Here is a 25,681-nt window from a genome sequence, read left to right as displayed (position 1 = left end):
GTATAGATAACTTTTATGCTTATAATTCTTGTGCAAAACTCAATTCTACAAGAGAGTCCATCGACGAATGGTAGCGACATCATGTCGTTTTGCAGTCTCGTCTGACACTCAGACTTGCTTCTCAGTTCATGTACAAGAAAACTCAGAGATGCTCAGGCGAGCGACAAGATCAGCCTCATCTAAAGATCATATCCTGATGTCAATCGCTTATCAAAGACCGTTATCTGACAGCTCGGTAAAGAGATATTGATGGGTCCTGTGTCACACCACTGCACAGTCATTTTGACAGGAGACTCCACCGTAGCCAAGACGCAGTGAGGCGGAAACGAGCCATATCCCCATTTTCGCCTGCGAGATCGGCTTCATCGCGGAATTCAATTTCGAGAATCGTGCCTAATTTTATGGCTGTACATACCTAGAATCTCTGGAGTCTCCTTAGGATACGCAGCGTGTACCTCGTTGAGATGGAGCTTTACCTGTCAATTAACGCGACGCGTACCGAATTAGTGCGCAAACAATAGGGCGCCCAAAGGATTGAGAGACAAACATTGTGCCAAGCCATCTTGACAAGTCCATCATCTGAAGAGAGCGAATTAGAAGCATGGCATTCCCACCTGATTCGCATCCACAAACTGCCGTCTTCCTTCTTCTACAACCGACTCACTTCGATCGGCTCCGACATAGCGCACGATCGGCTCCAGACCCCGCTAGCCATTTCCTGTCTCTCTTGAATCCGGGGAAAGGTCCAAAGGAGGCCAAAACAAGTAAGATCATCCATTCCCCCGCATTTGAAGTCTCAAAGCCGTTACATTAAGAAAAGAAGACGAATTAAAACGATGTATTTTGATGCATGAGAAGTGAGATTTGAACTTGCGGCTGCATTGCGGAACTCGTGATGCGGATCCCCCATGTCGGATGGTGGGGCAGTGAACTGACTTGATCGTACGTGAACTTAAACCTGGGAGTTATATAAAGAGGCTGCTGATCGCCGTCTCTTGACGAAAGGAAAAGAGGAATTTAGAGATTATGAAACTACCAGTAACTTCATTTACAAAACTTTTTAACCAACGATTCCGTGGACCTGTATCCAGGAACATCAATCGGTCTTTCTACGCTACGATGAGAGCTGCGAGGTATTACGGTATCAAGGACATTCGTGTCGAGCAGGTCCCTGAGCCTTCAGTGCAGCCCGGACAAGTCAAGGTCAGTACCTCTCACTAAGAAACACTCAGATATAGATGCTCATAGAAACAGGTTGCTCCTAAATTTGTTGGAATCTGCGGCACAGGCAAGGAGAGCAGTCTGAAGCCCAGACAAATGCTAACAGGTACCAGATCTGCACGAATATCTTGGAGGACCAAACTTTTGCCCAACCAAGCCTCACCCTCTCACATCAGAAAGTATTCCTGTAACACTTGGCCATGAATTCTCAGGAATCATCTCCGAAATTGGCCCCGACGTAACCGGCTTCGAAGTAGGTCAGCCCTGCGCAGTTCAGCCAACCCTCTTCTGCGGCCACTGCGCTGCATGCCACACCAGCGCCGAGAACGTCTGCCATACCGGTGGTTTCCTCGGTCTCTCTGGCGGTGGCGGCGGTCTTTCCGAGTCAGTCTGTGTGAACGCGACGCACGTCTTTGCGCTGCCAAAAGACCTGCCCCTCGAGATCGGAGCACTTGTCGAGCCGCTTTCTGTAGCGTGGCATGCTATGTCTGCGGCGCCGGAAATCAACGAGAAGTCCAAGGTTACAATTTTGGGCGGTGGGCCGATTGGTTTGGCGATGATTTTGTGCTTGAAGGCCAAGGGCGTTAGTGAGATTATTGTTTCCGAAGTTGCCGCCTCGAGACAGGAGTTTGCGAGGCAGTTTGGTGCCACCAAGGTTGTGAACCCGATCAAAGAGGACCTCAACGAGGTCGTTCTTGGCTTGACTGGTGGTTTGGGTGCTGATGTTGTTTTCGATTGCGCCGGTGTACCAGCGAGGTGAGTTTTCTTTCACCAGACTCTGTGAAGATACTGACAGTGAATAGTGTCAAGGGTGCTTGTGAAGTCGTCAGAACAAGAGGCACTGTAGTAAACATCGCAATCTGGGAGAAGGAGATACCTTTCAACCCTAATTGGCTGACCTTCAAGGAGAGTGCCTACAAATCTGTCTTGGGATACCAACGGGAAGACTTCCAAGCGGTCATCGATAACCTCGCTTCTGGTGCAATTAAGCCTAGCCAGATGATCACCAGAAAGATCAAGATGGAGAATATTGTCGAGGATGGTATCAATGCGTTGATCACCGATAAAGACAACCAAGTCAAGATCCTGGTGGATATCAATGACAAATAATTGAAATCAGGTGCAATAACCCACAAGGAGTTAGGGGAGTTTGAGCTTGTTGTGCAATAGCAAGTAGCCTTGAATGATAGTTTTCTATTTGAAGCAACATCCTGTATTCTTTTCCCAGGTCCCTACTGCCGCACCTCCGTCCACGGCGGAATGAAGTAATAACATACGCCATGGATGATGCAAGCAATTCCATCAGCAACCCAGTGTATCCAATGCCAGCTAGGAAATCGGCTCCCGACAAAAGCGCCCATACATCTCGCAGGGTTCAACCCTGCACCTCCGTATCCATATCGCGCGAAAGCACTAGCAAAGCTCATAGTGCCAACACTCAATCCTACCATGAAAGGTCCCAGCGCTGGACCAATGATCTTCGCTTGTCGTGGGTCCAGGCCAACACCAAAAGCAAGGAACAAGAGAAGGGTAGCTGACACTAGCTCCACGACAAATATCTCCTTTGGCGGGACGATATCCGTAAACAGCCAGCAACCGCCAACTTTGAAATCTCGGCCTCCCCAGCTTGCTCTGACTAATAAGCCTGCCAGGGCGGCGCCGCCGATCTGAGCTGCGACGTAGAGTATCAGACGCGGTAACGAGCAAAGGCGAGCGCAGAAAGTGGCGAAGGTGATCAGAGGATTGAAATGAGCACCGGAAATTGCTCCAAAAGACGTAATGAAGAGCGTTATGAAGATTAGGTTGGTCATACCGCCAATAAGAGGCCCGAGGAAAGCAGCATTGTCAAAGCTCCCGAAACGTTGTGTTGGAGCAGCGGGCGCTATGTCTGGCGAGATATTGACCCATATCGTGATATACACAAATAGCAAAGTGCCTGTCGCCGGTTAAGTACTGATATCTCGGGGCTGAAAGGTGAAGTTACCGATGCCTTCAATAAGCGCCGCTTTCCATAAATCCAGATTCTTGATCGGACGCATGTCCATCAACTCCCAGAAAGACATGTGCGGCGTGGCATCCGGGGCATGATGCAGTAAATGGTCGTCTTCCGATGTTCCTCCTTCGACAACGTACGCCTGATTGGCACCGAGTCTTCCAGCGAAGGGTTGACTGTAGCTTTGGTAATGAGGACCCGAAGGCTCTGAGCTGGGCCTGGCTTCGACATCTCCGCTGTCGCGTGCCTTTCGGCGATTCGCCACTGTCATGATTGCAATGATTCGCGATAATGTGATTATGCTGGGTTTACAGTGAATGAGTCTAGGGATATTTCAAAGCAGACATTGTCGTCCGGTAATATATGGCAATAGCGGCCGCTCCTTGTAAGTGAGAGCGAGGTTTCACCGATAGTACATTGTAATGAGTTTTGAGATCTTACGAGAGCCGCTAGTAGCGCCTTACACATACTGACAATTGCTGACTAACGCTTACAGAATGGAGACTCAACAAGGTTTAAGTGAATACCAGTGGAAATCAACAGGTCAGTGGGAAATAATGGATATTCTGAATGCCGACCTGTCCGGAGATTATCTTTGCGACGGAAATTGCCATAACTAAACCCAAATTCCGAGTTACAACTATATTGTTCTCCAGACATGCAGATCAGTATTACAATTTTGGGAGTTTCGACCCTTGCAATAACCATTTAATTCCCTCCACTGTATCATTTGTTCTCTTTTCAACCTGTTTGGTCAATTGAGGGAAGAATTCCCAGAAGTGATGCGGTAGACCAGGATACAGATCTAGTCGCGTAGGGATGTTATCATGCTGAAGAATCCGCTCGTAAATGATACTCTCGTCCCTCAAACCATCAAGCCCGCAGACTTGAAAGTATGTTGGAGGAATTCCTGAGTGTCCTGATGGATGGACAGCAGGCACTGCGATCGGCGAGTTTGGATCTGGCTTGTATGCAGCTGTAAATGTCTTAGCTTCTCCCCAACACAATATCGTAGGTTTTCTTACCAACGAATGCGCGAGCTAGTTCTTCGGGAGGTATAGTTACGTGTTTGTTCTGCTCGTGACTGACGTAGTCGTCTTTGTACTTTTCGGGAACGAATGGTGGAGGAAGAAGAGGTCCGACGCCGAGAAACTGCCCAGTGACCTTGGCGGGAGATCCGAGGTCGCGGTTTAGATACACCACACCATTAGCGATGTTTGCTCCTGCTGAGGTGCCTCCGATGATTAGACCTGCTGAAGGGGATGCGGAAGGGTGAACTTGTGTTGGATTTTGAGCGATCTACACAAGGTCAGTCTCGTGGCGAACCACTGCTGGCACGAAAGAATCACATACCCATTGCAAAGCGTCAACTCCATCATGAATGGCCTGAGGGAACGGATATTCCGGAGCAAGACGGTAGTCAAGGCAGACAATTATAATACCAGCTTTGAGCGCCAAGATCCTGTTGGACTCCATATCATCATGGCGCGTGCCTAGGCAGAAGCCTCCGCCATGGAAGAATAAAAAGATAGGAAGCTCATCTCCTGGGACGACATCTGATGGAGAATAAACATAGGCAAGAATACTGCTGCCGTCACGAACAGGTATCTCAATATCTCGCTCGGTCAGGTTCGGAGGGGGGCCTCCTAGTGCGTCTCGTGCCTCATTTTTGTGCTTATTTGAAGTAGCTCGAAGAGTTGGTATATCGACATTGGTCGGAAGCGGCGGAGGGCTGCTGGACTTTAAGATCTGTTCGTGGTCATTTTTAGTGCTGTTCTTGTCGGACTGTTGGTGGGGAAGGGCACATACTTGGAGAAAGTCGGGATCCGGTTGAGCGCTGGCGAGGATTTCCGAACTAGGAGCCATTCTGAACAGTTTAAGGGACGTGTTAGACTCGAATCGGACATGTTGGGCAATAGTCGTATGGGGAAATAAATACAGCTTTGAGGAATCTGTCTAGCGAGCCTACGCGTATGTCACAGCGGACATGAAAAGACCGTGTTTGACCGGGCCCACAACTGGTGCTAGATGACATGGCGCAACAAGGGCCCTCGGTTGAAGCCAATCAACGGAACGATCGGTAGATTGAGCTTCGGGTGCCCACATTCCCCCGCAAACGACAAACCTGGGGAGCCGTTGATGCGACCTGGTTTCTCCAAACTCAACTTCATCATACCTTGCATCGCGACACTGATACATTGATCGCAGACTCATCCGCTTAAAAATGACACAAGATAATTCGGAACGAACGAATCCACCCGAGACGTGGAAGGGCCATCGCGCCTGTTTTGAATGCAGACGGTATGCGAGCCTTTCCATGCAGCTTGTTGCTTGACGCACGCTAATCCTTTCACCAGAAAGAAGACAAGATGTAAGCTACGATGTACCATTTCCGAACGCGAGTTGACTAGGGTTAGGCGACATGAGAAAACCTAACTGCGGTTTATGTACAAGAACTGGCCAATCCTGCACATTTCCGACAAAGCGAAAGACGCCGCAACGACGTCGCCAGGAGAGTCAGACTGATTCACAGAAGCTTGGTAAATTCGACGCGTCCGCGGTAAAAAAAAAAATAGCTGGGTACTGACGTGTGAATAAGAGCGTCTCGTCAGTCTGCTTGAGTCACGGCTGAGCGATGGGCAGGATATCGACATGCTGTTGTCGCAGACAAAGCAACTTCCGAAAGTCAACGACATACACACACCAAACTCTCTCGACAGAGAACAGGACCAGCCTATGAGAGACGACAGTAACGATGAATCGCAATCAGAAATCATCGTTTTTGGTACAAGCATCACGGCCGAAGATTCAACCTCTCCAGCTTCGACTTTCCGCTCAACAGAAGCAGACGTACCTACCTGGTTGGGGATACCCGTGCCTGTATTGACCGACCTTGTGCACATATTCTTCTCCAAGACCCAAGGATGGCTTCCGCTTCTTCATAAGCCGCGATTCTTTGCCCGATTTATGAAGAACGGCGTATTTGATGACAGAAAGCACTCCAACACTGAAGCATTGCTGCTCTGCGGCATGTTTGCTCTATCAGCCAGGCATTCATCAAACCCCTGGTTTCATAGCATTCCGGCACCAGATCGTGGACAGGCCTTTATGGAAAAAGCCAATGCATATTACGAAAAGTGCCAATCCGACCAAGCACCAAGTCTCGAATATCTACAAGGCTGCATCTTGCTAGCTGCCTACGAATATGCTTCCGGCCCATCACACCGGGCCTGGATCCTTGCGGGCGTTTGTGTCCGGCTAGCCTATGACCTGAACTTGTGTAGTATGGATGAACAGGATGAATCAAGCGATTGGTCGATTCTGGAAGAGCAACGTCGTGCGTTTTGGATCACCTGGGAACTCGACACCTTTGGCTCCCTCATGTCAAGACGGCCAAGTTCGATCAACAGGTCAATGGTGATGGTTAAGCTTCCGGTTAGTGACGAGGCTTGGTTTGCAGACCGACCCGTCGAGTCACCTATTGTCGACCCAAGACCCAGTGAGGTCTGGAAACTCCTTCTATACTCTCCGAATCAGGACCCACGAGCATGGTTCCTCATAGCTAATATTCTCTTGAGTGTCGCAAGTGAATTTGCAGCGGGTCGATTCACTTGTCAGAGAGATAAGGAGGAGCTCATAGATGCTATTACATGCTTTTCACTTGCCATGTCGCAGCGATTCAATCTGGAGACACTGGAGCGAGAGATATCTTCAGACGATGCGGCAAGACATAACTGGATTATTGGCATGCATCTCATGTTGACTTGCACCCGCACGACCATACAAGCCACATTCAAACCTGAGAATCCAGAGACATTACGTTCGCCTCGTCATTTATCTCGGATATTCTATCATTGGTATCCGGACTATATCCCTCTATGCCAGCCTTTCCTGGCATGCTGTCTGTTATCAGACCGAGCATACCCGTCAAAGGATATGACTGATGCTTCATATACCGGATACCATAATAGTGAGCTGGTTAGTCTGGTCTTGTCGCAGTATGCCACTGTATGGAATCTTGCCTCCATTATAATAAGTACGTGTCACCTGTTGACCAACATCCTTGCATTCTAACCAGGGACAGATCTGAAGGCTTCCTTGATGCGCCGTGATAAGGATAACTCATTTGAGCAGCGATTTGCATTATTCTTCCCTTCACGGGTTCCCAATAATCGGAAAGATGACCAGCCCACCATGGGTGAAGGGCTCGATGTAGAGGAACTGGGAAGTGAGAACATATCAGCAGAGAGCAGTTCTGGTGACAGCGAGCTGCAGCAACTTCTTCAGCCGACGGAACTGGGAGATGCAGAGACTTTGATGACAGAACTTGCCACACTGGCTGGGAGAGGCCTGCCCAGATACGTGCCAGGAGACACTCAACCAGACTGGAATAGTGGGCTTTCTCTGAATTTTCTTGACGACGATCATCAGCATCTCAACTACCTACAGTTGTAATAGAAGTAGAGAGTGCTTGGGGAGCAGATGATCTGAAGCAAAGATGGAAGAACTTATTGTAGCAATGAGAACACAAGATAAATCATGTATAAATATCAATTTCGGTTATCTACTACGAAGGTCATCCCAAGCACTTGAGTTATGTTGTTGGCTGTGACAGACCCGATCTTTCGTCTGGCAGGGCACAGGCGATATAACCACGACAAAGCCTCCGTAGTAAATCGGAATGTCTCTGTGAGAGCGGAGTCCATGTGGCCAGAAATGGCTGGAACAACTGAACCTGGTAGTGTCTCTTCAGTTGATCACAACGAGAACATTGTGAGAAGCCTAACCATGAGTCTGATTGAAGCTATGTACTGCAGTAATGGTCTTTAAGTGAATAGACGTAGAAAGCTGAATACTCCACAACTTTTCCAATACTTCCAAGGGAATCCGTAGAAGTGGGATCAATCAAGAGCTACTGTTCTCCTGGTGGCTCACTTCTGCCCTGCTCTCAAACTGCTTCTCCTGCATATTTGTCGGCACGATCTGGTCCATTTCCATGGTCTTGGAATTAATCTCAACAGGTGCATCAATGCTTGCATCAAACTCGGATTCTTGTTCTTTGATGAAAAAGCAGGCTTTGTTTTGTCAGTCCTGGTAAGTCGGTTTCGAATGGAATAGGTAGATTGAACTCACATATAAGCAAGAGAGAGCAGAAGGAAGCAGAAACAATCCATGCATTTCTGAAGGCAATCAAGTAGGCCTTCTTCATACCTAGGACTGCGGCCTGCGCGATTTCAGGTGTAAGGCCAGGGACGGCAGCCACTGCCTGTTTGTTCTGGGAAGCTAACCCTTGGATAAGTGCAGGAAGAGACGAAGTAGGTAGTCCTAATGGTAGAGCTGCCTCTGCAATCTTTTTGGGCAGCTCTTTATCCAGGGCATTGTGGAGAACAGCATTGTTGATTGCCAGACCAATAGAGCCTCCTAGACTGCGGATGCTGGTCATGAGCGCAGAGGTCAGAGCGATCAGCTCCGGCGTTGTTGCGAATTGCGCAGAAACCATGGACAATGGAACAATGGAAGGGAGCGCAATGCCAGGGAGGATAGGATATATCCAGAAAGCATACCGAGGAGTGTCAATCTTTGAAGTTGCCAGTAAAATGAAGAAAGCGAGAAGGCATATGGCGCCCAAGACGAGTGGTGGTCGAAGAGTCTTGCGTTTAGAGGACCATAATCCAAAGACAGGAGAGAACACGCCCGCTGCGATGAATAGGATGGCGAAGTTGACACTACCTGAGAGGAAGCTGACATCGTAGACGAGAGAGATTTGGAAGACGAAATAGGAGTTTGCTGCGAAGAAAGCAATACCTTCAACAAAGATGACAAATAGGGAGATGGCGAAGTTTCTGTGCCTCCATAGCTCATGGTGAAGCATGCCGTCCTTCTTGAACCTCCACTCATACACGATGAAGATAATCAGTGCGACGATGCTGATGATAAAAGGTGCGAGAATGTTGGCGCTGTCCCAGGAGTACGGGTTCTGAGACCATGATAGGGCTATGCAGAAAAGGACGAGGGCTGGGGCGAACAATGCATATCCTACCCAGTCAAGGCTCTTGAGCTTCTGTGATACATCGAGGGAGACTTGTAGGTCTCGAGGCGGAGGGTTGTATCCAATGAGACAGCCCAGAGATGCAAGAGCGTAAAGACCGGCCGTCACATACCAGAAGATGCGATAGTTGGAGTTGTCGCCGTGACGGAGAAGTCCGCCCCCCATGAGTAAGGCAATGATAGCACCAAGCGCGGTCGATACACTTCCAACAGCTTGTCCAATAGGTCGATAATGTCGAGGAAGAATTTCGGACATGACAGCAACAGAGAGGGACTGGCTTCCATAATTGAGACCCAAGATAGCGAACCCGGCGATGAGAGTTCCGGAACTTTGAGCACGGGACACGATGATGCTACCCACAACGCCAGCAAGTGGCATAACGACAAGGATGGCTTTCCGGCCCCAGTAGTCAGCGACTTGACCGATGGGGGGATTTAGGACGACGGTGAGGATCGTGATGCAGGATGAGTACCAGACAGTCTGTCCAGTACCACCGGCGACTTGGGCCATGGTGTTTGCCAAGAGGCCTGTGCCGACGAGAGAGAGGATTTGTGTCAGATATATGATGTTAACGGCCTGGGTTGTGGTTAGCTTGGAGGTGTTGGAAGTGCAGAGTGACTTACGAAAAGACATATCATCGTTTTGGAGTGAATTCGAGTAGCATCTCGCTCGAAAGGAGCGTGGATGGAGGATTGGGAAGCCATGTTGGCGATGCAACTCAGAGGCTGAATGCTTGAGATGCAAGGATATGCAATAGCAAAACACCGTGGGATTGGGCTATGTTATATCAAGGTTGCAGGCAAGGCACATCCGTGTTTGAATGCCGGTGGCTGGAATTCGCATGCTGGTTTTCACGGTATTTGCAAAGGTATCGGGGTAAATAGCGATAGAATGAATGGTGTGTTCCCCAGGGTTACCCCAGCCAGTGCCGAATTGAAACCTGGGGTAGCGTTGACAGATACATCGGGTTGGTGGAGACGGCGTTCACGGTGACCGCGTGTCCGTAGACGCGCCGGCCATTTAGCACCGCGCCGCCACTTCAAACAGCAGTGCCCTACCTTTGGCAAGGCCATAAAGAAACTTCTTGGCGTATTTGAAGTCGGCGACTAAATTCAAGTTTAAAAAGGCAACACGCATGTTCAGAAGACTGCCCGCGGATGGCAGTGACGCAGATGACAAAATATTAGAATGGGGCGATTGCACGTACAATTACTTGAGCAGCAGACCTGCAGGTCTACCGAGTAGTGTATAGGCTGAGTCGCTAGTCTCCCGAAGGCTATCTATTGGTCACCTCACTGAAGCGCGTAGCAAGTCGGTGGACTATTCGGGTCATGTGTAAAGATATTGGAGAAACAACCTCTTGGTAATCGGGATAACGAAAGAGAGAGAGAGATGCGAGTTTTTTCACATTGGGGTGTTGGAGCGGCATTAAGTGTAATGTTTGTTTTGCTTGATATCATGTAAATGTCTGAGACATCGGTTTATGGTCGCAAATAACGTGGCACTGATGGTGATACTGGGCACAGGCCAATGTAAGCTACGTAGAACTGCCACTTCAAAACCCGTATTACGGTTGAGAAACTAACATCTCTCCCATTTAGGTATCAAGGCATCTATTCTTCTCGAGTTCACAGCTGTGGCATTGGCCCCAAATCCTTCATATGCAAGGTAGTCGATAACCCCATCTCCTTCGCCATATGAGCAAACAACTGGCCTTTCTCATTCGGATCATTCATCATCTTGAAAAACGCCTCCCTCGTTGCAACGTCTTCAGGAGCAGTAGACTTCAGTCTCAACAGGTTCGCAGTCGATAATGGATCCGTGACGTTCTTATAGACATCACGCCTGGCCTTTGCGTACTCATCGAGTACTGTTTCTGGGGCATTCTCATTCAGAACCTGCGTTAAAGCTTTGCCCAGATGAGCGGCATCAAGTAAACCCGTAGTCAGTCCAAGTCCACCGACGGGATTGTTGAGCTAGAGAAGATTTAGCGGCAAAGTATGCAATGTTGAGGGAGAGCTTACGTGGGCAGCATCGCCGGCGAGCATAATATTACCAACGCGATATTTCGATACGCAACGCTGATGAATCGTGTACGGAGCTGTTTGTAGGTAGATGATCTCATCAGTGTTACCTGGCAAGATCCTAGCAAGTCTCTCTTTGATGACGGGGAAGACAGCCTTGTCAGTAATAGGCTCCCCATCAGCGCCTTGAGCAAATGGAACGCTGGTTGCAACCCTCCACAAGTTTCTTGGTCCTCGTTTTACAACGATAGCCCAATCCTCAGGATGTACGATGAAGTTACCATGTTTCCAGCCCAACTTTTCAAGGTCGTAGAGGATGTTGACCGCAATGAGTCGTATGTCTGGCCAGGTGTAGCCTTCGAGAGACAGGCCCATACACTTTCTAACCGAACTCTTGCCACCATCAGCTCCGACGACATACCTACAGTTGAAGCTGAGCTCCTGATCATCAAGTACACGCCGAGCGTGAACGGTAACTGAATCACCATGGTCTTCAACACGAGTGAAGGCGTGGTTGAAGATGATCTCCGCATTTCCTGTATTGATCAAATGCTTGAGGAAAATCTGCGACAAGACGTCTTGCCCTATCATGGCTGCGCAGAGATTGGGATTATCGGATGGTGGAGGCGTGAAGTCTGCGAGGACTTTTGTTGTATCGTATCCATCTCGCCAAGAGTATCCATGCTTGCTTTTACATCCATACTCGAAAACCTCCTCGATGATTCCAGCCTTGGCGAATTCGAGGTTAACGCAAGGGAGCTGTCTGCGATTGGTATGTCAGCGAATGAATGGCAGTTGGATGGGAGAACATACACTGCGGCTCGTGGACTACGGGAAATTCCTTCATCTGCCTCAATCACGGTCACCTTGATTCCATTCTGAGCAAGTATCAAGGCTGTGAAAAGGCCAACAGGGCCTGCGCCGACGACTACAACAGATTGGTTGGTCATTTCTGAGTGGAATGAACAAGTTATAGTGTTGTATGATAATGTGGAATACCGGAATTTAACAGAAGATTATAACAATATATTCAAACGCTCGTTTCAAACAAATAAAAGGCTCGTCTATAAAGAAACACGAAGCTCATAAAACTTCATGTGATGACGGATCGGCATGTCGGGGCTTTCATGCCTGTGGAGCCGGCTTTGTGAGTCGGCGCCCGCTTTGGCCGGGTTGCCGTCCCCACTTATCCGATGGCTTCATCAATCGTCACCGAGGCCGATGTCTTCTCGCCGCAGGCGTCAACGGAGGGAGGATCCACTCACAGGTTACCATAGTTCGATGAAAATCGGTGCCACTGCTTGCAGTGAGTCACAAGTACCCGGAAATGTCCCGCTGTATCCTTCAATTTTGACAGGCTCGGGAGTCAATAAATCCTGGGAAGTCGCGTCAAACTGAAGGGGCGCGCTTTCGGCCACCCTGAGATCAATCATGCTGGGCTGATTCGACTGGCTACAACATGGCACCGCAACTTAGCCGCGAACAGAATTAGTACCATGAATGGTGATGTTTTTCTTTGAACAGCATCATGACAAAGCAGGTACAGAGCCTTAACTACGCTGCCTCGGTAAGAAAATGTGTTTACGGTTCCTGTATTGAAGTTTTCGACATGAGGTGCTAGTACTAGTCCCAAAGGCGGGAAAATGGTCCGAAGCAGCAACCTCCTTTATAAATCTGTTTGCCTAGTCTTTTCTACACAAGAACTCACATATGTGCACGGCGTACGCTTCTGCTCTCCGGAAGAAGCACAAACACTGGCCCAGAAGCTAGACAAGATGATCTGTAAATACATAAATGTTATTCAAATGATCTGATGGCTGGTCAAACGCAAACATTGGGATTCCCAACATAGGTAGTCACTGGACTACCGGGTAGCCTCGCTCTACTCAACGGCCAGAGTGGGCCCGAAAATTTCTCTAATTGGCTCTCTTTATTCTTAAGAGAGATAAGCATAATCTCTTATCGCAACCTTAAAGTTGGCTCGACCTTGCAGACTGAACAACGCGTGCGCGGCCTCGCTCCCCGCCAATAGGTCTCAGGCTTTTCTCCGCGTTTCTCAACTAGCGAACCTGGCCAAAGATAAGGTCGTAGCTAACTACCGACCAACATTCCATCCCCTGCAAGGCACCGGGCAACAACCACTTACCATTGGCTCTTGCGAGACGTGAAGTCATGAACTCACCTTCTGCCATCGATAGAGGCGCTGTACTAAGATTACCTAAAATGCCATAAGATTAGGCTAGAGTTCAGCTAAAGTTCTACGAGGTTTTGCATCAGTTTTGACGCCTTCTTGAGATCAGAGGATTCACACAGAGTATTTTGGAGGAACTCTGCTACCTGACATGCTCTTTTATTCTGTTCTATACTGATCCGAAACGCGTTCAAGCCAGGGCAACAAGCATTCCGCTCGTCCGTTATCTCTGCAGATCTCAGATCTGTCCAACCACACATCATGCAGCCAAAGATAAGGAATCTACGCCACGTCGCGATGAAGCAACGTTATCTTGTACCTTAATTCTTATCTCGCTTGGTTTCGCCGGAAAGGGAAAAATGTTCCCGATTCAGCTATGATACCCATTTCTTGGCAAAACACTAGGATATGTCTGAGATACGAGGATTCAGGGCCTCAATAGGGGAAAAGCCATTAAAGACAGTGGGTTCTGCCGTCGGGATGGAGCCCAGCAGCATGTACAGCCTGTTCCTCTGCCCAATTTGATACAGCATGGCTTCGACAATCACCCCGGTCACTGAGTGGCCCGATTACAATGGCGATCCAACGGGCGGTAATCCCATTACCCATGATTTGAATGCTACTTATGACAAGGTTAGTCATTCTCGGCGAGACGGAGGGCCGGATTGTGCATTCGCTCCACCGGCTCTCATCCCAATGTTACGCTTCCACGAAAGCTTCGGTGAATATTCCAGATCTAACAAATGATGTTTTGCAGGGCGATATGGCATGGATGCTTGTTTGCACAATTCTTTGCTGGCAGATCACTCCTGCAATCGGCTTTCTTTGTAGGGATTTGCGATGCATCGAGATACTCGGTTCCATACACTGACACGACACAGATGCCGGTATGCATAGGAAGAAAGCAGCATTGACGATAATCCTGCAGTCTCTTTTCTGCGCCTGTGCTGTAGGCATACAATTTTGGATTTATGGTTATAGCTTGTATCAATCTCGAACTACAAACCCAATCTTGGGTGACCTGTCGCTCGCCGTATTCCACAACGTCCTTGCCCAGCCATCGATTGCAAACTCTGATATCCCAGAGATCCTATGTATGTATCTATGAGTGCAATTGCATAATTCAATCTTCCTCCAATGCTGACTATTACTTCCCCCAGATGCGATCTTCGGAGTCACTTTCGTCACCGCCACTGCCATGATTCTGGCTGGAGCGATGCTGGAAAGAGGCAGATTATGGCCTAGCATGGTGTTCCTTCTGTGCTGGACAACCTTTGTGTACTATCCGTAAGTTATATGTCGCAGTCTCCCTTGGATCGCAACCCTGCCGTGGACCCAGCGCGGACCAAACCTCATCTCGTGAAGAGTCACTAACAAATATCGCTGTAGTCTAGCTTATTGGGAGTGGAATCCCGCCGGCTGGCTGTACGCGTTAGGCCTATACGACTTCGCAGGATCGGGGCCAGTCCATATTGCCTCCGGGTTTGGTGCTCTGGCTTGGTCCTTCATGTTGGGACCTCGACTGCCCGACGCCAGCATCACCGATCGCAAGCGAGCCGTACACTATAAACCACATAACCCATTGCTCATGGTTCTTGGAACTGTACTTATTTGGTTTGGCTGGTTTGCTTTTAATGGTATGTCAATTGTCGCTGAGATGTGCGGCCGAAAGCTGACCTTCACCCCTCAACTTAGGTGGCAGCACCGCAAACCTTAGCCTTCGATCAATTTACGTCGTTGCGAATACGAATTTCTCAGCTTGTGCCGGCGGAATCGCTTGGGTTCTGCTCGGATATCTACATACCCGAAAATTCTCTTTGGTCGGATTCTGCAGCGGTATTATCGCAGGACTAGTCGGCATCACGCCCGCTGCCGGATTCACGCTCATATATGTTTCTCCGGTAATCGGAGGTGTCACGTCGCTGGTGTGCTTTTACTGTGTCAAGTACAAGTACATTCTCTCGGTTGACGACGGCCTCGATATCTTCGCCATCCACGGAATCGGTGGCGTTATCGGAGACATCCTGACTGGCCTCTTTGCTACTGGATATGTTCCTGCGCTGGACGGTGTATCAGGAGACGCTTATGCAGGTGGATGGTGGGATGGCAACTACCGCCAGCTTGGTCTCCAACTTGCGGGTGCTGTGACCTGTGCTGCGTGGTCATTTGTCATCTCGTGCATATTGCTCTTCGTCATTGGCAAAATCCCGGGCCTACATCTTCGAGCCAGCGAGGAACACGAGATCAGAGGTCTTGACTACAAGTATCTCAGTGATATGGACTGGGAGGACCACTACATGAACGGAGGCATCACGCCGGTGATGGAGGGAACGCCTATGCGAGTTTCAACTCCTCAGCAAACTCCCGACAAGAGTGAAGAGAGGAAGGTAGACTAAGCTGAGGGAGGTAGTAGTAGTAGTAGTTAGCCATTTGCAGGACAATTATTTCGTTCACTGGACATCATGATGTGGGTTTGATAACCTCTAAAGAATTAGATGTTAGACAAGATGGAATATTTCCCCTATGGATAGTAACTTACGGGACATCATCGAAAAACATCTGATCACTCATCTTGAAGTGACACCATCTTTGAAGGGGTTAATGTGCAGCACCAAACTCGTGAAACAGGTCGGTTATGAATCAATGAGTGAATTGAGCAAGATGTCACTATGTCATAAGACTAAAGATACAAAGATCGAAGCTAGACAATTAAAACAATCTCCAAGACATATCCGTGCCACGAAACAGACTTCGGGTATCATCAGACTAGTACTTGTAGATGAAACTACACGCAAGCATCCAACTCGTGAACAACATAGAACAGGCACGGTTGGTGAATTGACCAGAAAACCGCGCAAGAGATCAAGATCTAAGATCTTGGAGGTCCCAAGAATCAGGCCGCCGATTGTTTTTATTCGCAGCCTTCCACTCAAGCGTTTGGGTTGACATTAGCGCCAGAGGCAGTGGCAGTATCGTTTCGAGCACCATGTCCAGACGTGGCCTTATTATTGGGACCATCTGGGAAGATGCGCTCATCAATGTTGCGAATGCGAAGGCCAAGACGAGCAGGATCGATGTTTCGGTGTCCCCAGAGAAGCAAGGCTCCAAAGACAGGCTTTGCAATGAGGTCAAGAATGCCGTAGAAGACAGCCTCGGAGTCCGGAGCGATCAGATTGCCACCTTCACAGACGCCCCAGGCGATGGGATAGAGAATCCAGACAACGGCTGTAAGGGAACCGCACATGACAAAGGTTCGACCGACATCAGGGCCAACATGTTTAGCGTGCAGACGAGCTTCCCAAGCGAGAACATAAACGATGTATGCGAGGGCAGCGCAACCTTGGAGGCACGTTAGTGATGGTGGTGTCAACGCATGGAAAACGACTTACCGAAGGCGAAATAACCCCATTTGTAGGAACTCTTGACCAGGGACCCAACTAGTCCGGTGACAATCATGACCCAGTCCACGAGAATTACCCATAGTACGGTAGGCCATGGCATGCCAGCAGTAAGAAGCAGATCTGTGAGTAGCAGGGGGGTTGTCAAGAACCAGTCAATGTATCTTGCATAAAAGATCTCTCTGTAGATTCCGGCAACCCTATGATCGGACCGCTGAAACTCAACTGCAATAGGCGTCCAGCCGAGGTTTGAGGCCATCGTGAAGTATGCGATAGATGCAATCATTGTGATGCCTGCAGTGATGTAGCTAAGCATGTCAGTAAAGCGCATGACACCTTAACTCCGTGCGCAGTCATGAATCGGACAGATTGAAACAATGTTCGATAAAACTCTGATGAAACTTACTGGAAGATACGGTCGGTGCGAGGCTTTCTCATTCCAAGCCCAAGAAACGCAAAGGTTGAAACTGTCATGACTGAACGCAATTAGTCTTTCCATTACTTAAACCTGGACGTTGTTTTACTATACACACCTGCGCAGACAGCCCAGTACCAGTCAGAGCCTCTGACAGTGATGTTAATGTCACTGCGTTGCCCATTGACAATGTCAGCTGCAGTGAAATGTTAGTGAGTTTGTCTTAACTGAGGGCCGATAAGGCTCACGGTTAACGTTTAAAGCATCATTCTTTCTGGCATACAGGTGATCGGCCATGGTGGAAAACAGTGGATTCAACGGTAACAAGTAACTTCGTATTCGTGGAACGAAAAATGCTATGTCTACAAGCCAAGAGTAGGACTGGTATGTCAAACCCTTAAATGCAGCCAAGCTTCTTCCCACGTTTTCCATCTCCCTCTCCATAACTTCATAACCGATCCTCCCGAGCTCACACGGAAATAACTGCCGAGTAATCGTCATTGCCAAAAACAAAGTGCATCGTTCATCAATATGCGCTGTCAGAATCTGCGATGGCTGATATTGAGTCTATGACGTGCTGGCATGTTGAGTCCACACCACTAGATTTCAAACGCTGCATCAAGTGACTCAAAACGTTGCCGGTAGCCGTAGCGTAAAATGGAAGGCTCCGCGGTAGTTTAAGTGGGAATTGTAAGGCTGATTGATGTATTTGCCGAAAATGATGACGGGTTGAGGTCGAGATAGGAATATTCCATGTAACGCGACGGGATCGACGTCTTGGTGGGGTTGGGGATGATCAGATCAAGCACAGTCTGGGACAGTGCATGAGAATTATTAAGAGTCCGGTTCTTTCCGATCAGATAAATGTCTTGTTGTTCGCTTCATAGTGTTGACCTTCGAGGATCATGGATATAGACAAGTAGATCATAGGTATTAGGGAGAGTTCATTCTATCTCTAACTAATTACTCACACCAAAGAAACACACCCAATCAATCTAACTAATGCTCGCTAATTCGCAGCAATGACAAGATAGTAATAAGCCAGCAAAATCGCAACCAAAGCTCCCAAGAACCCTTGGAACAGAGTCAGAGACGAATCGCTCATCTTGTCCAGTCCACCCTTGGGAGACTTGGCAGTATCTTGCGCCCAAGGAATCTGATGGTTCTTGAAACCAGAATCCTTGAGAATCTGTTCTGCAACAATCTTACTACCAGCAATGCAGACAGGAACACCAGTACCAGGATGTGTACTAGCACCAGCGAAGTACAAGTTCTTGTACTTGGAGTGCTGAGTACCAGGTCGGAAGGCAAGAACATTCATGATGGAGTGACTTAGACCAAGAATGGCGCCCTTATCGAGGTTGAACTTCTCTTGCCATGTGAAGGGAGTGTTGATGATCTCGTTCTCAATAAGCGGAGCAAGATCAACGCCTATTCTTGCGCGCATTGTTGCAATGACTGTGTCGCGGGCGAGAGAGATCATCTTATCCCAGTCCTGGCTTGTTTCGAGGCCACCAGAATTTCCAGACTTGGACAAACCTCGATGTGTTCCTTCAGAGTCTGAGAGAAGATGACCAACAGGGACAAGAACGACGATAGAATCCTTGCCTTCAGGAGCAGCCGAGGGGTCAATGCGCGAAGGGACATTGACATAGAAGGACGGTTCTGAAGGAATGAGGTGCTCCTTGAAGATGCTGTCAAAAGACTCCTGGTACTCATCCGCGAGGAAAATGTTGTGAGCGTTGAGTTCAGGAATGATCTTGGAAGCAGACCAGTAGAAAGAGATACTACTACAAGAGGTTTCTCGTTTTGATAGCGAGTCCGCATAGCTGGTCTTGGGAAGGAGGTTGTTGTAAGTGTAGACAAGGTCGGCGTTTGATATGACGATGTCTGAAGGCAGATGTGTTCCATCGCTCAGAACAACGCCGTTTGCCTTGCCGGTTGCTTGGTCGATGGAGATGGACTTGACGCCGGTAGAGAGACGGTACTCGACACCTAGACGCTGACCAACATTTACCAGAGCCTCGACGACCTGAAACCTGTTAGCGAGAGCCTCATTGTCTGGAGCTAATCGACTGACCTTGTGGAATCCACCTCGAGGATATAGAATACCCTCAGCAAGCTCAGTATACTGAAGCAAACTATACGTTCCCGGTGCATCAAACGGGCTCATGCCCATATACATGCTCCCAAACGTAAAAACCCTTCTCAACCTCTCCGTCCAGAAATACTTGCTAGCTCTTGTCCAAATACTCTCAAGGGGATGAATATTGAACAGATTGAACAGCACCTCAGGTCTTGCCAGACTCAAAATACTAGGAAAGTTCCTTCGAAGCACAGACTCAACACTGACTTCATAATGTCGATGCGACTCCTGAAGAAAACCGAGATATCTCTCAAAACCATCGATGCCTTCAACAGCTTCGATAGCTTTCTTCATCTTGGTGAGATCAGTGGACATCTCAAAGGATGAACCATCGCCGAACCAGATGTTGTAGTTTGGTTCACATTTTAACAGCTCGACTCCCTCAGCGGTAAGAGATGTTCCTAGGTCTTGGAAGATCTCGTGGAAGAAGCGAGGGAGGAGAAGAAGAGATGGACCTTGGTCGAAGCGCTGACAAGGTTAGTAGGCGCAAATAGAGTGGGAGGGGGGACGTACGTGGCCATCATTGTGGATTAGAGAGCAACGTCCACCGGTAAAGTCATTTTTCTCGAGGATAGTAACTTTGAAGCCAGCTTTTGCAAGTCTCGCAGCGGTAGAAACACCACCGACACCAGCACCTGAGCATCGCCAGTCAATTCCTCTTCATAGTTCATCAGGGTTACTGTAACATACCAATAATAATAACAGATTTCTTAATGTCGCTCATTTTCGCTGTAAAAAGTGAAGATGCTCAGTCCATAACCGACTCACCCGAAGCCAACGGTTTTGATAGTCAGAGCAATAGAGTCAATGACGTCTTCCATTTTGTTTTGATCCACTTTTTTCTTCGCACTCGTTTAATGAGACACTTGGCGTACATGTGAAAGGCTTAAGTTACCCTGGGCTGAACGAGGCGCAGTTAATATTTTGAGGGATTAAAGTGTTTTACTGAAGACTGACAGAGAGACAATTGAAGTCGTTGATGCGTTGATGATCATTGACGGGTTTGGTTTGGAGGGTTTTTAGTGGATTTGGTGATGGGATGCGTGTTGAATGATTGGTTGGTGAGTTTATGGTGGTGGTGCTGTCAAAATGTCTCAACGGTAAAGGTACGAAAAATATCACGCCACGAAACTTCATGATGCCAAGCAAATTCCAACGGTTGAATAGACAATAGTCTTAGACATTCTTTAAACTCGAAAATAGATGCTCAAAGCGGAATGAGATGAATAATCTATGAATCTATGACCTCTACCATTACATCCTCCACGCTACACCCCGCTATTTGTTCAATGCAGACCATGCAACACGAATTCGTCTCATTTTAGGAACAGTAGCCCTGCCCTTCTTCATCGTAGGACCCTTCTCTCTGAGAACGCGTCCAATTTCCATGTAGCTCTCAACAGCAACGCGAATTGGTCCTTTTCCTTCTGAAGGAAGCTTATCAATAGCGCCCTTTGCCATGTTGTACTTTTCAAAAGCACGATCGAGCAGCTTGTGACGTAGAGCTTCGATGGTAGGGCCATGGGGTTGTTGGATGACATCTTCGGGAGTGAGTTGGGCTTCTTTGAGCCAGGAGAGAGGAAGGTAGACGCGGTCAATTTCTGCGTCAGTTTTGATGTCGCGCGCGATATTGACGTATTGAAGTGCGATGCCCATTTCTTGACCTGAAGCGACAACTTCGCGCTGGATGTCTTCGGGGACAGATTCTGGGGTATGGTAGAGAATAAGGTGGTTGCAAAGTTCTGCGACAGTGCCGGCTACACGACTTCCGTAGACATCCAGATCCTCGGTAGTCTCAATAGGAAATGCGCCGGACTTTCTGTCGAAGAGAAGATCGGTGTCAAAACCCTTGAGAAGGTCATCCAGGGGTTGTTTGGGTAGATAATAAGTAGGAAGCTGGAGCAGAGCCATATGGAACATCTCCGGGATGTTCGACGTGACATATTCTCGTAGTCTTTGTGAAGGCTCTTCTTGATTCTCTTCATAAGCAAGATCGAGAAACTTTCTCAGCTTCTCAATTGAGGCTCTGGAATCATCAACAGATGGAGCTTCATCAACAAGATCATCAGCGGCTCGGCAGAACGCATACAACCGGATCAGATCGATGCGAAGTTTTCCTTCAAAGGTGCCGCTTGCGAGATAGAAGCTGCGGCTCTTCTTTCGGAGCAGAGCAACTGCGCTGACGAGACCTTCAATGCGCTCTTCATCATACTTCTCTTTAGGTAGAATAAGAGCTCGAATGATGACCAAGAGGTTGGGCAGTCCCTTTGTTCGAGGGAAATGCTCAGGAAAGGTGTCGAGAATGGCCAGCGTGTTGTCGCAAGCGACGAGGCCAAAGACAATCAAAGTGTTAGTGAGAAGGAAAAAGACAGCTTCCCTGTAAATTGTTAGAATATTCCAGGCTGCCAGAACGGTAGTCACTTACTCAATGTCAAGACCATCCCACAAGACCACGCCGTACTTGGTGCCAGAAGTGATACTCCATGTTCCCCGTCGCAACGCAAAAGTATCAACAACCCACAAATACAACGTTGGCAAAGCAATGGGAAGCGCAGTATTTGTCCAAGGCAAATTCACAATGAACTGATAAGAAATCGACCTGCCAATGGTTAGCATATGCCGCGTGAAACAGTCTCTAACGTTGAATATTACCATAGAAACAAGAGGAATGGACAGGCCCAAATAAGGATAAGGCCCATGTACATGCCCTCGCCGCCAGAGGAAACAGAAACGAGGCCGAAAATGATAGCTGATGCGAAGAGAATTTGGCCAGCAATTTTACCCCAACCCGTCTTCTTGGCGAGGTAAATGGGGTGGAAGGTTGGTTTGCTGAGAATCATGTAGAGTAGAGAGGTGTTGAGAGTCTGGATGACGAAGAAAAATAATTCTTCAGCTGGAATATCCCAGGCTGTCAAGCCGACCACGACGCCAGGAGGATAAGTCCATATGCGATTTTTGATGAGATACGAGTCCCAGGGGCTGCTTGCGTTAGTAGGCCTCAACAAAATCCCCTTCAAAATCAACATACATGGTAGAAACAACAGCAACCTGCAAAAAATTAGCTTCAAGCCCTTCAATATCCCAGAAAAACTCACCGTTATCAAAAATACAAGCTTAAAAACATCCAACCGCGACATCAACGGTCTATAAACCGCCGCCAAAACAACACCAAACGGTATCGTGTATTTCAGATGCCTATCAAGGGATGAGTTAAAAGCCCCTCATAACACCTAAGATACGTACACTTGGGCATATTCCCAGCCCATTTTGACAGAGGTTATTTCGTGTACGTGAACAAAACAGATCAATTGTGTGACGGCATACGAGATAGGCTTCAAATAAAGCCAGAGTCAAAAGAATTGAAAGGAAAAGGTTGTTAAGGAAGAAGTCGGAGCTTGAGTGGTGTCCACAGTTTGTTTTTCAGACACTAACACAGCCCTTCATGCCACAACGTACCCCTGTCCGTTTTTCTTGGGTGACAATAATGCTACCCCACTACTACCTCATCACCACCATAATCTGGTGTAGACGGGGAGAGGTTTTCTGTCATGTTACATCTCAGGGACTCGTTGACGTCACGACTTTTTTCTTCAACTTTTTTGGGTATCGAGTGTACTTGTCATCAATTAATTCGAGACCCTTGTTCGGGATACTCGGTCTTTTTGATATTGCCGTTACCGTGATAGAGATGAAACTTGATTATGACGCGGTTCGAGAAAATGACAGATCGTGCTAGTAGTTTTGATGGATGGATATCTCCATTTCGTGCCGTGTTATCCAGCGATTGATGCTACCTACGTCTTTGTCTGATCATCTCGATCTCTTTGGGTTATATAGTTAAGTTACTGGTGATTTGTTGGGTGTATATGTAGGTGAGCTTGGTATAGCTTCATGGAATATCATTTGCTTTGACATAACTCCATCTCCATTTTCGCTCTTGATTGGACTCATCTCGCGATGTAGTTTGAAAGTCTTTCCAAATACTAATCGTCTATTCTTCTCTTCGTTGATCTGTAGCGCGCGATTTATTAGACTCTCATACTATCGCGACTCGATACCGCGTAATATCATAGTCCACATATCATCATGAAGTTTCTACAACAAAATTCCCTCACACAAACGTCAATGTCTCAGCCAGACGAGAATATCTCCCCGCCACTTCGTCACCCGTAAGTCTTTCCCGCGGTCCATAACACAGAGCTCACTTGTTACAGATATCTTACTGGCAACTTTGCTCCAATCCATCAAAAAACAAATCTCACTCCATGCACATATAGTGGATGCATACCGCCAGAGCTGACTGGTGGTCAGTACGTTCGCAATGGCGGCAATCCCGTCAGCCACCAAGACCTTGGCAAAGATGCCCATTGGTTTGACGGCGATGGTATGCTCTCTGGCATCGCGTTCCGAAAGACATCTTCGGATGAGAAGATTATACCAGAATTTGTCAATCAGTACATCTTGACAGATTTGTACTTATCCAGAAAGACGACCTCTGTTGTGTCGCCGATAATGCCAAGCATCACGACGCTGGTGAACCCGCTATCGACCATGTTTCAGATCATGTTGGCGACCTTCAGGACGATATTCCTGGTCATTCTCTCGAACTTACCTGGATCACAACAAGCCATCAAGCGCATCAGTGTTGCCAATACTGCTGTCCTATATCACGATGGGAGGGCTTTGGCGACATGCGAAAGTGGGCCTCCTATGCGGATACAGCTTCCTTCCCTGGATACTGTCGGCTGGTTCGACGGTGTCCGAGCTGAGGGAGAGGCCAAGACATCTTCAGCCAACAATAGCGACTCTTCGTTCGGTGGGAGCGGGCTGTTCAGCTTCATGAAGGAATGGACAACAGGGCATCCCAAAGTCGACCCCATTACTGGAGAGATGCTTCTGTATCATAACACTTTTATGCCCCCATACGTGCACTACTCAGTACTTCCGAAGAGCAACGCAAAGAATCTCGGGCACAGACTTGTGAATCAGCCAGTCTTTGGAGTTTCTGGTGCTCGGATGATGCACGACTTTGGAGCGTCTCGAAGTCATACCATCATCATGGATCTTCCTCTGAGCCTCGATCCTCTCAACACGATGAAAGGGAAAGAGGTTGTAGCATACGATCCGACGAAGCCTTCACGGTTTGGCGTGTTCCCGCGGCATCAACCATCCAGTGTGCGGTGGTTTCATACAGCGCCATGCTGTATCTTCCATACTGCAAATACATGGGATTCTCAGTCCAGTGAGGGGGGAAGCCCTGTTAATCTCCTTGCATGCCGGATGACTTCCTCTACGCTAGTATATACAGCAGGGAATGTTCGGCCACCAGTGAGGCTTAAGTCTACTCGAGCACGGGACTGGTCAGATGACAAGAAGGAAAAGGCCTGCAGCTACAAAGAGGCCCCTGCTCTCGAGTCACCCGGGGAAGCAACTGGTCTGACCGATTACTTCCCCACTGCAGAGTCCGACGACTACGACCAATGCCGGCTGTACTATTACGAATTTGACATGGCGACAAGGTCCCAGAACAAAGTCAAAAGCCAGTGGGCTCTTTCGGCCATACCATTCGAGTTTCCTTCCGTTCGGCCAGATCGCGAGATGCAAGAAGCTCGCTATATCTACGGCTGCAGCACATCAACTTCCTGTTTTGGCGTTGCTCTCGGACGAGCTGATAAGGTAGATCTTCTTGTCAAGGTGGATGCCAAGACCCTCATCCAACGAGGGAAGAAGATAAACACAACACCTGTCACTGGGTGCGTCGATAGACGGTCAGTCAGCGAGATCCTTGAAGAACAAAAGAAGGATGATCCTATAAACATATTCCGACTCCCGCCGAACCACTACGCTCAAGAACCGCGGTTTGTTCCTCGAGATTCCTCAACTGCGGAGGACGATGGGTATCTGCTGTTTTATGTCTTTGACGAGTCTCAGCTCCTGCCCTCGGGTGATTGCCCTCCATCTGCGATCTCCGAGCTTTGGATCCTCGATGCTAAGAACATGCGTGATGTGGTGGCCAAGGTAAAGCTGCCGCAAAGAGTACCGTATGGGTTACACGGAACGTGGTTCTCCAGGATGGATATTAAAGGTCAACGAGCTGTGGAGTCTTTGAGGAGTTTGGATGAAGTGCAGAGGAAGAAGGAGGAATGGGTTAATAGCGGAGGACAAGTACGAAAGGTATGGATGGTGTTGAGAGGAAAATTGGAGAGAGCAGTCGGATAATGGAAGCCTGGGTTTTTGAACACAA

General features: G+C 48.3%; 10 protein-coding genes across 10 annotated transcripts; 4 read left to right on the top strand and 6 right to left on the bottom strand.

The window, feature by feature from the left end:
• The first annotated feature begins 968 nt into the window (after window positions 1-968).
• FOBCDRAFT_234560 (chaperonin 10-like protein) lies at window positions 969-2,486 on the top strand. The gene is made up of 4 exons (XM_059609974.1): window positions 969-1,203; window positions 1,255-1,288; window positions 1,335-1,977; window positions 2,025-2,486. Exons 1-4 carry the CDS (start codon window positions 1,027-1,029, stop codon window positions 2,329-2,331), a joined length of 1,161 nt encoding a protein of 386 aa, XP_059466422.1. The 5' UTR covers window positions 969-1,026; the 3' UTR covers window positions 2,332-2,486.
• Window positions 2,454-5,080, bottom strand: FOBCDRAFT_254660 (Alpha/Beta hydrolase protein; the record flags this gene model as incomplete). Its single annotated transcript, XM_031193878.3, has 7 exons — window positions 2,454-3,157; window positions 3,206-3,478; window positions 3,709-3,854; window positions 3,920-4,190; window positions 4,240-4,513; window positions 4,568-4,963; window positions 5,024-5,080. 7 exons carry the CDS (start codon window positions 5,078-5,080, stop codon window positions 2,454-2,456), a joined length of 2,121 nt encoding a protein of 706 aa, XP_031030499.3.
• Window positions 5,081-5,438: 358 nt separating this feature from the next.
• Window positions 5,439-7,669, top strand: FOBCDRAFT_254659 (fungal-specific transcription factor domain-containing protein; the record flags this gene model as incomplete). The annotated part of the gene is made up of 4 exons (XM_059611136.1): window positions 5,439-5,515; window positions 5,669-5,754; window positions 5,814-7,250; window positions 7,293-7,669. The coding sequence occupies 4 exons, from the start codon at window positions 5,439-5,441 to the stop codon at window positions 7,667-7,669; spliced, it is 1,977 nt and encodes a 658-aa protein (XP_059466421.1).
• Window positions 7,670-8,119: 450 nt separating this feature from the next.
• FOBCDRAFT_149383 (major facilitator superfamily domain-containing protein) lies at window positions 8,120-9,967 on the bottom strand (the record flags this gene model as incomplete). Its single annotated transcript, XM_059608316.1, has 3 exons — window positions 8,120-8,271; window positions 8,426-9,854; window positions 9,887-9,967. 3 exons carry the CDS (start codon window positions 9,965-9,967, stop codon window positions 8,120-8,122), a joined length of 1,662 nt encoding a protein of 553 aa, XP_059466420.1.
• Window positions 9,968-10,891: 924 nt separating this feature from the next.
• FOBCDRAFT_149649 (FAD-binding monooxygenase) lies at window positions 10,892-12,237 on the bottom strand (the record flags this gene model as incomplete). Its single annotated transcript, XM_031193875.2, has 3 exons — window positions 10,892-11,239; window positions 11,288-12,050; window positions 12,101-12,237. The coding sequence occupies 3 exons, from the start codon at window positions 12,235-12,237 to the stop codon at window positions 10,892-10,894; spliced, it is 1,248 nt and encodes a 415-aa protein (XP_031030496.2).
• Window positions 12,238-14,009: 1,772 nt separating this feature from the next.
• On the top strand, window positions 14,010-15,874 carry FOBCDRAFT_246088 (ammonium transporter AmtB-like domain-containing protein; the record flags this gene model as incomplete). Its single annotated transcript, XM_059610737.1, has 5 exons — window positions 14,010-14,111; window positions 14,407-14,572; window positions 14,639-14,765; window positions 14,868-15,115; window positions 15,237-15,874. 5 exons carry the CDS (start codon window positions 14,010-14,012, stop codon window positions 15,872-15,874), a joined length of 1,281 nt encoding a protein of 426 aa, XP_059466419.1.
• Window positions 15,875-16,407: 533 nt separating this feature from the next.
• FOBCDRAFT_193610 (uncharacterized protein) lies at window positions 16,408-17,588 on the bottom strand (the record flags this gene model as incomplete). Its single annotated transcript, XM_031193870.2, has 5 exons — window positions 16,408-16,817; window positions 16,868-17,184; window positions 17,283-17,352; window positions 17,410-17,487; window positions 17,540-17,588. 5 exons carry the CDS (start codon window positions 17,586-17,588, stop codon window positions 16,408-16,410), a joined length of 924 nt encoding a protein of 307 aa, XP_031030491.2.
• A 617-nt stretch (window positions 17,589-18,205) lies between these two features.
• Window positions 18,206-20,186, bottom strand: FOBCDRAFT_193607 (uncharacterized protein). The gene is made up of 4 exons (XM_031193869.3): window positions 20,128-20,186; window positions 19,951-20,072; window positions 19,372-19,905; window positions 18,206-19,323 (listed from the first exon to the last, which is right to left on the bottom strand). The coding sequence occupies exons 1-4, from the start codon at window positions 20,159-20,161 to the stop codon at window positions 18,301-18,303; spliced, it is 1,713 nt and encodes a 570-aa protein (XP_031030490.1). The 5' UTR covers window positions 20,162-20,186; the 3' UTR covers window positions 18,206-18,300.
• Window positions 20,187-20,643: 457 nt separating this feature from the next.
• Window positions 20,644-22,806, bottom strand: FOBCDRAFT_324985 (Squalene/phytoene synthase-domain-containing protein). The gene is made up of 6 exons (XM_031193868.3): window positions 22,681-22,806; window positions 22,533-22,632; window positions 22,466-22,485; window positions 22,090-22,416; window positions 21,863-22,036; window positions 20,644-21,814 (listed from the first exon to the last, which is right to left on the bottom strand). Exons 1-6 carry the CDS (start codon window positions 22,701-22,703, stop codon window positions 20,716-20,718), a joined length of 1,743 nt encoding a protein of 580 aa, XP_031030489.2. The 5' UTR covers window positions 22,704-22,806; the 3' UTR covers window positions 20,644-20,715.
• Window positions 22,807-23,523: 717 nt separating this feature from the next.
• FOBCDRAFT_150150 (carotenoid oxygenase) lies at window positions 23,524-25,656 on the top strand (the record flags this gene model as incomplete). The annotated part of the gene is made up of 2 exons (XM_031193867.2): window positions 23,524-23,606; window positions 23,652-25,656. 2 exons carry the CDS (start codon window positions 23,524-23,526, stop codon window positions 25,654-25,656), a joined length of 2,088 nt encoding a protein of 695 aa, XP_031030488.2.
• Between the last annotated feature and the right edge of the window lie 25 nt (window positions 25,657-25,681).

The sequence above is a fragment of the Fusarium oxysporum genome, chromosome XII, assembly GCF_013085055.1.
Source record: "Fusarium oxysporum Fo47 chromosome XII, complete sequence".
Taxonomy (NCBI): Eukaryota; Fungi; Ascomycota; class Sordariomycetes; order Hypocreales; family Nectriaceae; genus Fusarium; species Fusarium oxysporum.
Note: the sequence above shows the minus strand (reverse complement) of the source record. Positions and strands in the feature narration are given on the sequence as shown.

Coding starts and splice junctions, on each gene's coding strand:
- FOBCDRAFT_324985 (XM_031193868.3), bottom strand. CDS start 22,703: ATGGGCTGGGAATATGCCCAAGT. Junction 22,417..22,465: donor GTTGCTGTTGTTTCTACCAT/GTATGTTGATTT, acceptor TAACGCAAGCAG/CCCCTGGGACTCGTATCTCA. Junction 21,815..21,862: donor TGGGATGGTCTTGACATTGA/GTAAGTGACTAC, acceptor AACAATTTACAG/GGAAGCTGTCTTTTTCCTTC.
- FOBCDRAFT_234560 (XM_059609974.1), top strand. CDS start 1,027: ATGAAACTACCAGTAACTTCATTTACAAAACTTTTTAACCAACGATTC. Junction 1,289..1,334: donor TGTTGGAATCTGCGGCACAG/GCAAGGAGAGCA, acceptor AACAGGTACCAG/ATCTGCACGAATATCTTGGA. Junction 1,978..2,024: donor TGCGCCGGTGTACCAGCGAG/GTGAGTTTTCTT, acceptor GACAGTGAATAG/TGTCAAGGGTGCTTGTGAAG.
- FOBCDRAFT_193607 (XM_031193869.3), bottom strand. CDS start 20,161: ATGAGCGACATTAAGAAATCTGTTATTATTATTG. Junction 19,906..19,950: donor TAATCCACAATGATGGCCAC/GTACGTCCCCCC, acceptor TAACCTTGTCAG/CGCTTCGACCAAGGTCCATC. Junction 19,324..19,371: donor CTCGAGGTGGATTCCACAAG/GTCAGTCGATTA, acceptor AACAGGTTTCAG/GTCGTCGAGGCTCTGGTAAA.